Raw genomic sequence first — 8965 nt, forward strand, 5'->3', positions numbered from 1 at the left:
TATGAGGCATGGACAGGGGAAGTTGCCGACAATGTTCCTGACCTCCTCTGTCTCCTGGACATTCTGCACACGTCACACAAAGAACCCACGAAGCAGCCAGTCATCGTCCAGTGCCTGTGAGTCACAGAAGTAGACGTGTTTTGCGTGATTCCTGTTTGTACCCCTCCTGCCCACTAAGGCCACTGGGTCTGACATGTGAACCAGATACGTGTATGACGTGAATAATGTCTGTTGCCTAAATTAGAACAATGAGGTCATTAGGTCTGACATGTGAACCAGATATGTGTACGACGTGAATAATGTCTGTTGCCTAAATTAGAACAATGAGGTCATTAGGTCTGACATGTAAACCAGATTATGTATCACGTGGTTTACTGTCTGTAGCCAGTCTGAACACTGAGGCCATCGGGTGAATCAGATCTGTATGACGTGATTCTTGTTTGTAGCCATTCTGAAGGCCATTGGGTCTGACATGCGAACCAGATATATGTCATGTGATTCATGTCGGTCGCCCTTTTGACAGCTATGGCCATGTCCAGTCTGCCTCATTACGATTGGTGCTTTTAACTAATTTAGATGTAAGGCGCGGTTGACCTGAAGCGTCACTAAGAAATGATGCGCGTTCATCGTCTGGTGGACCTCATAGCTGTCACAGAGCTGGTATTTAATTAGTTAATTGTTACCTTGATACCAATAGGAAAAGAAAGAAAATACTTATCCAGGTACAAAAAGGTGATATTTAACTAGCTGAAGATATCCAAAATGATACAAGTTTTAGTATTTAACTGCAGACATAATGGGCAAACTTATATTCTAGCCCCGTGGTTAATTCTAGATCCTTTCCCTAACTGCAAAAGTTAAGACCATTTGATATAGCTCACCCAATACAGAAAAAAAGACAGGAATGATTAAACTGCAATTTCGCTACTTCCTCCCAACCACATTCCCTTCATCCCCAGTCAAACGTGAGGCTTTGCGTCTTGTGTTGTTTTGTTCGTTTCTTTATTGTTGCTTTTGTTAAGTGTTTGCAAGATTTTTGTTTTCACAGTCAATAGTTCTTGTCGACTGATGTCGATTTTTCTGTCTTGCAAAAAAAAAAAAGAGAGAGTTAAATTTGGCTGCGTCCCACTTTTACCGGTCCAGAATGGTAAGACAAAACTTCTCTGAATCGTGCATTTCTTTCTGGCACTCAGTTCACATTTATTTCTATTGTTAATTGTCATTCTACCCTACCCCACGTCCAGTGTCAATCGTTGTTAACTGCATTGCATTATGACATCAGTGACGTTTGAGGTGCTAGATTTTTTTAATATTTTTGTTGTTGTTGTTGAAGATCGTGTTTTAAGCCTTGCACTCCATTTCATATTATTTGGTCGGAGCTGTAATACTACAACTACTACTTATAATAATCATGTGTCAGTTACTACTGTTTTATCGGTTTGTTGTTGTACACTGAACCGAATTAAACATTGTATGATGTCAGTGACGGTGTGGCCAGGAGTGGAGTGGTGTGTGCTCTGTGGGACGTCATCAGCCGAATGACGTATGACGGTGAAGCTGACGTCTATCTGGCTGTTCGGCACGTGCACACCGTGCGTCCTGAAGCCATCACTTCTGTGGTCAGTAATCTTTTTTTTTACCCACCATTGTTTATCTATATCTAAATCTATCTGTCTATCTATCTGCCTATCTGTCTACCTGTCAGTCTATCTGTCTGTCTGTCTGTCTGTCTGTCTGTCTGTCTATCTATCTATCTATCTATCTATCTATCTGTCTGTCTGTCTGTCTGTCTGTCTGTCAACAACAAATGGTTTAATTGCCTATGGGCCTGTGACCCGTTGCAAACATGATATACATAAAGAAACCTACATAAAGGCAAAAAAAAGAAAGAAAAGAAAAGAAAGAAAGGACAATAATCTTTCGTCCTAACTTTATCAGCTACAACTAGTTCATCATAGTGAAGACACTTGAATGAGGCAGTGACAGAACATAATTAATTATTGTCGTTCCTCAGCTAGTTGTTGGTACAGAATCATGATTCAACATGTCCCTACGTTTTAAAAGCCAGAAAAAGAAACTTTGAAAGGTAAAGCAGAATGTTGAACCCACCATTCAAAATACTTACACATTGCTGACCTCGTGTCAAGTACGAGTTGGTCCTTTTTATGGAGTATTTCAACCTAAGGTCGCTGTAGTTTGGGCATTCAAATAGTACATGGAATTCATCTTCACAGTCAGCAAAACAAAGAGGGCAACCCACTTGACCAACAGGGGAAAGGGGGTAGGTGTGGCTGTTTTATAACTGACACACCCCTTCACAACGAAAACATTGTTTGTTTGTTTTTAAGTATCCGTTATCAATGTAATCAACTATCTATCTGTATACAGAGAGAGAGAGATGGAGAGAGAGAGAAACTCGAAACTTGACCATATAGCAGTACAGCCCACCGAACAAAGTTGGCGGGGATGGGCGGATTGGGAGAGGGAGTGGGGAGGTTTGTGGGGGTGAGGGGGGGGGTGTATCGTTTTTAGCATACTGTTGCACAGAACGAGAGAGAGAGAGTCAGAGAATCACAGAGAAAGACAGAGGGAGGGGGAGAGAGAGAGAGAGTTTTTTTTTTACTCACAAAAGAAACAGTGATTCATGTGTAAACACGGGTTAACGTGTGTAAGACTTTAACAAATGAGCAGCAACAACTTCTCAACACTTGTATAAAGCCCATACTTTGTAGACATAACGACGGGCGCAATAGCCGAGTGGTTAAAGCGTTGGACTGTCAGTCTGAGGGTCCCGGGTTCGAATCACGGTGACGGCGCCTGGTGGGTAAAGGGTGGAGATTTTTACGATCTCCCAGGTCAACATATGTGCAGACCTGCTAGTGCCTGAACCCCCTTCGTGTGCATATGCTAGCAGAAGATCAAATACGCACGTTAAAGATCCTGTAATCCATGTCAGCGTTCGGTGGGTTATGGAAACAAGAACATACCCAGCATGCACACCCCCGAAAACGGAGTATGGCTGCCTACATGGCGAGGTAAAAACGGTCATACACGTAAAAGCCCACTCGTGTGCATACGAGTGAACGCAGAAGAAGAAGAAGAAGTAGACATAACATTTCCAACCTCCCCCTTCCCTCTCATTCCCTCTTCTACACCCCTTCCGAAGCATTACGGCTTTCGAGAATCAACATGCAAACACAAGCCAGCAGCGCCACACGCGAGTACAGTAATAGTTTTGTGTGTGTGTGTGTGTGTGTGTGTGTGTGTGTGTATGTGTGTGTGTGTGTATGTGTGTGTGTGTATGTGTGTGTGTGTGTATGTGTGTGTGTGTGTGTGTGTGTGTGTGTGTGTGTTTCTGACTGACTGTGTGCGTGAGCGCGCGCAGGCAACAATTGTTAGAAAACTCGTCGGTTTTTCATTTCACATATTTCAGGTACAGTACCGCTTTCTCTACGAGGTGGTCCAACAATACACAGCCTCTCAAATGATCTACGTCAACACGTAGAGAGACACGCTGTCAGAGAACAAAGTGAACACCAGGTGACGCCATTCTGGGCAGCTGTAGTGAAAACCGTGCCTACTTGTATGGAAATACATTGCTTATGTTTTATCCTGCATAGATTGACATAATGATGTTGTGCTTTTGGAAGTTCGATAATCATAATGGTGCTGTTATTTACCATTTAAGTGAATGTGAACAACTTCTCAAATTATGTTCGAAAACTTTGCATCTAGATAATACTCTTTGCCAGACGTGCGTATGACAGATGTGAAAACGAACATTGGATATCGCTGGACTGGAATCAGTTATCAGGGAAGACTGGGTACGTGTTTTCAGGGTATTGAAAACATTTTGACTTCTACTTTGGTCGATGTCATGGGAATGGTAACAGCATCTGTGCCCATTTTGGAACAGTGTACAGCCAAACTGAATATAAAAACCTGTATGGTATAACTTTGATTTTTCAGTTTGTTGAACTAACTTGACTTTTCAAAGCGGTAACAGTGTAGCAGTACTTTGGCTTTGAGTTTGTTCAGTTCCAGAGTATTTTGCGTTAAAAGAAACTGGCCACTGATATCAATCACCAGAGTTCGGACAAAAGAACAGCTTTGACTGATTTTCTTTCCACTGAAGACATAGCGATGTTTCGTGGTGGTGAAGAAGGAAGGTGGCAGAATGGTTAATACGCTTTTCTGCCAGTACAGTGTGCGTTAGGGTCTGTGTTCGAATCCCGCTGCCGCCCTTTCTCCCAAGTTTGACAGCCTTGGCAGTCTTGGCTGTAATTCTTCTCGTAAGATAAGCTCGCTAGGTTTGGTGTTTGGGCGACATGATTATGTCTTTTAAGAACCTTTTTCTGTAAATATTGCATTTCACACAATTGTCTAAAAGATGAAGTTCATCTTTTCAGCCATTACAGGTTGCACAGTCTCTGTTCTATTGGTGTATTTCATACCTTCCCTGTTCGATTTGTAAGTCATGGGTGCTAATTTGTGACATAGTCAGTACATGCCTGTTTTATATTTGCTGTGTTTTTCAAACACGGTTCAAAACTTATAGTTTGTCACAGCGTACATGTAAATTTCTAGTTCAAATGAACTGTTTCGTTTTTACTTCCCGAATTTTATACATTCACGTTCCAGCTTCTTGGTTATAATAGCATTAAAAAAAAAAAATCTTTTAACACTAAACATGAACTGATGTTTTCAAACATGATCTAACCCAGTGCTGGTTAGTACATTTGTTTATGGAAATTAACCAGTGGACATTCGATACATGCAATTTAAATGTGTGTGTGTGTGTGTGTGTGTGTGTGCGTGCGTGCCTGTGTGCATGCCTGTGTGTGTACATGTGTGTGTGTGTGTGTGTACGCACGCGCTTGTGCAGGTTACTGAACACGAACACAGACAGAGCCACAAAGACCGGGAAAAAAAGGAAAAACGACAAAAGAAAGTTTAATTTTAAGATTTCAGTTTTCAGTTTCACTTTCTCAAGGAGGTGTCACTGCGTTCGGACAAATCCATACACGCTACACCACATCTGTTGAGCAGATGCCTGACCAGCAGCATAACCCAACGCGCTTAGTCAGGCCTTGAGTGCATGCTTACATATTTGTGTACCTATGAAAGTGGATTTCATTTTACGTAATTTCGCCAGAGGACAACACTCTCGTTGCCATGGGTTCTTTTTCAGTGCGCCAAGTGCGTGCTGCACAAGGGACCTCGGTTTTTCGTCTCATCCGAAAGACTAGACGCTCAGTTTGATTTTCCAGTCAAACTTAGGAGAAAGGGCGAGAGCGGGATTCGAACCCACACCCTCACGGACTCTCTGTATTGGCAGCTGAGCGTCTTAACCATTCTGCCACCTTCCTCCTTTTTAATTTTAAGAACGATTACACACTAAATTAATCAAAGTTTAATTTTAAGAACGATTACACACTAAATTAATCAAAGCAGTAATTAAGAACACATACCACATAAAAATGTTGAATCGTATATATATACATTATATATGTATATATATATACATGAAGTGAATTGGTGTGTGTGTGTGTGTTTGTGTGTGTGTGTGTGTGTGTGTGTGTGTTGCATAATTGTCACATTATGTACCAGGAAACTAATAATCATGATATTTTTTCTATACCTGTGCATGAACACAGACAGAGCCACAAAACACCGGGAAAAAGGAAAAACGGCAAAAGAAAGTTTGATTTTAAGAACGATTACAAACTGAATTAATCAAAGCTGTAATTAAGAATACATACCACATAAATGTTGAATGATCTCTCTCATATATATATATATATATATATATATATATATATATCAGAAGTGAATTAGTGTGTGTGTGTGTGTATGTGTGTGTGTGTGTGTGTGTGTGATGCATAATTGTCACATTATGTACAACGAAAATAATAAGATAATTTTTCCATGTCACAAAGATTAAAGGTACATAACTCGATGTATGATTTGAAGGCAATTGTTGGATTACTTAAACATAATTGTCATATATTGACAAAAAAATTTGTGTGTGTATGTAGTTGTAGCAATAGTAGAAGTGTAGTAGTAGTAGTCTTCAGTTTGTCTATCCACTTTAAGTGATATTAGACAACAAAAAAGGGGGTGGGGGGAGGGGTTTAGGGGGTGGGGGAGTGGTGAGAGAGGGAAATACTTGTGTGTGTTTGTGTGTGTGTGGGGGGTGGGGTGGGGGGACAGGGAGAAACAATGCAGGGAAAAAATGGGAGGGAACGCTAACATCAAACGACTATAACGAATGTCCTATTGGACTAAGCAGCAAACCTTCTGCAATAACAAATAGCATCTTGAAATTGTTGAAAATGTATTCACAAGAACTTCCGATGAAGTGTGGTAAAAACGATTTTACATTCTTACATTGACATATTACGTGTTTGCTAGAACTAAGTTCTACTATTTACAAATGAAACTTCAAAGCATAGACTGTAAATCAAACAGACGTGCCCTTGGTGTACCTTTCCAAACATCGACCCTCGGAACATACAAAGAAATAAGAGAATTACCTTTAGATGAATGCCGAAGCCGCGCATGTGCGAAATACGTATTGAGAAGCTCAACAACGGAACATTTCACATAGAGGAAGTAAGAAATACATCTGAAAACAACTTCCTGAAAAGAGCTAAAAACATATCTTATTTAACACCCATTGGCACGTTTGTGTCAAACATTTTCGAAAAGTCTGAAATTAATTGAAGTGACATAGACAAACAGAGGAACGGAAGTCCATACCCCATCAGGGAGATGAGTAAAGCACATTTTGACATTAATCATACTGACATTAAAAAGAACGAAAATCCTAATATCATGGCAACGAAAGTCAGATTACACATTCAGAATAGATACATGTGATCATTTACAGATTTACACAGACTGCTCTCTCTCTTAGACAATGGTCAAGCAGGTTCAGCTTTTGTCATACCAGAACTGACAATGGAAAGGTCCTACTGTATTGGTAAAATCGATCTATGTTCAGTGCTGAACTTATTGCTGTTCTTATGGCTCTGAATCACATTCCTGATCTTCCAGTTTGTCTTCCACAAGTCTAGATTTGCATTGATTCCAAATCTGTGTTGTGTGCTTTAAACTAATCAAATCATAAAAAGAAGCCCAAAATTATGATAGAAATCAGTCACATAGTACATCTTTTGAGTATGAAGGGAACGCATTTTACTTTTGTTGGATTTCTTTACATCTTGGTCTTCCCTATAATGAATGGGCTGACAGGACTGCGAGAAAGAGGTGCAAAATACGAACAGGGTGCCATAGAATTTTATGTGCCTCTGTCTGTACAAGAGGGTAACTGACTACCAGTACAAGCATTGTGGAGCAAAGTCAGGGAACTATGCCAGCAAAGTGGCAAAGTTTTGAATTATAGTATAATTTCAAGCAACCGGAAACTATCAGTCAGTCAATTACATACAGTCATTTGAAAAAAAATTAAGACAAATTCATGCAATATCGAACTCCTAAAGCTAATGCTTTTGTAACTAAGTTCACAAAAGATGTCAAATGCATGTATATGTGTGTGTGTGTCTGTGTCTGTGCGTGCGTGCGTAATACTATGACGCAATAAGCAACTAAAACGAATTACAAGATGATGATTATTATTGTTTAGCAACTATAATGAATAAAAAGATGATAATTATTATTGTACACTAAAACGAATTACAGGATGATAAATATTATTGTACTTCAACGATATGGACACATACAGGAAAATTGCAAACCATAAAGATGTTGTTGCAAAGACTATCATATGTTTAGAGATGCAGAAATCCAAAACAGCAAGTTGGAATAATGAGTACAATATTTGTACTTCTACCAGTGGTTTTGCCTTCAGCGTGTTAGCTTACACAGGCAACGGTCTTACTGCAGCGTCAAGCTGTGATCATGAACTATCCCCCCCTCCCCCATTCCCCCTCCCTGCACCCAATGCCCCACCCTCATGGATTATGGCTTCCTTAGCTGAAGGTAATATAATGTCAAGATATGAAAGTTTTGCCGATGTGAAGAAAACGAAAGCAAAAACAAAACCGAAATGATGAAACAGTTCTTGTGACCACAGTATATTTATTGGTAACTGGGATCATAGACCTTCGAAGCTTAGCAACATTACGTGATTTGCATTACCTCTACCCCCGCCCCCACCCTCGCTTTCTCTCATTCTCTTGACAGTCTGTTATTTTGCCACTATACAGAAAAAGGTAATGTAAATGATAATTATAGAAACATTTCACTTTCTGACATAAGTAGTAAAGTAACAAAGTATATGGTACCATTATTAATCAAAGGCTTCAAGAGTATGCAAGTATTTGACTCAATCAACCTAAAATTATTATGGCTTATTCTCTTTAAGAACGGAGTAAGTGGAAAGCTTTCTACTTATATCAAGAGTTTGTATAGTTTCGTTAAGACAAGAATAAGATGTGGCGATAAGCTGACTGGTTATATAAGCTGTACAAGAGGAGTCAAATTGGGAGATGTATGTAGTCCTATTTTGTTTTCATTATTTATAAATGAATTAGTAGAAATTATAGATAAGGGAAGACACGGTGCTTGGTTCACAGTTGATTTCATGGAATTATTCATTTTATTCCTTGCTGATGATATACTTCTGCTCTCTGAAACTATTGTTGGTCAACAGACGCAATTAAATAATTTGAAAAACTCAGCTAACCAGTTACAATTACAGATTAATTTGGATAAGAGTAACATCATTGTCTTTAGGAAAGGGGGCTATTTGGCTGAAAGTGAAAGATGGTTTTATGATGGTAGTGTAATGCCTGTTGTTAATGCATATAATATCTTGGTATATTGTTTTCTATACGTTTGAGTTTTGTAGCTGTTTGTAGAGATTTACCCAGTGGGGCAAAGAGTGCATGGTACACAGTATAAGAAAACGTCGTCTGTCGAATAATTATTCTCTGGAAGT

At 39.6% G+C, this 8965-nt stretch overlaps 1 protein-coding gene across 5 annotated transcripts in view; it reads left to right on the forward strand.

The window, feature by feature from the left end:
* LOC143299916 (uncharacterized) overlaps nucleotides 1–4977 on the forward strand; it is a 113939-nt gene extending 108962 nt beyond the window's left edge. For 3 of the 5 annotated variants that reach the window (XM_076613449.1, XM_076613448.1, XM_076613450.1), the window contains exons 30-32: nucleotides 1–116; nucleotides 1484–1619; nucleotides 3434–4973. The exon at nucleotides 1–116 is cut by the window's left edge and continues 39 nt beyond it. In XM_076613449.1, coding sequence (XP_076469564.1) covers nucleotides 1–116; nucleotides 1484–1619; nucleotides 3434–3505 — 324 coding nt within the window. In that variant the 3' untranslated portion in view covers nucleotides 3506–4973. Of the gene's footprint in view, nucleotides 117–1483; nucleotides 1620–3433 lie in introns of all 5 variants that reach the window. The other 2 variants (XM_076613447.1, XM_076613451.1) reach the window with 1 other exon arrangement.
* Nucleotides 4978–8965: the final 3988 nt, after the last annotated feature.

Source organism: Babylonia areolata, chromosome 25 (genome assembly GCF_041734735.1).
Source record: "Babylonia areolata isolate BAREFJ2019XMU chromosome 25, ASM4173473v1, whole genome shotgun sequence".
NCBI lineage: Eukaryota > Metazoa > Mollusca > Gastropoda > Neogastropoda > Buccinidae > Babylonia > Babylonia areolata.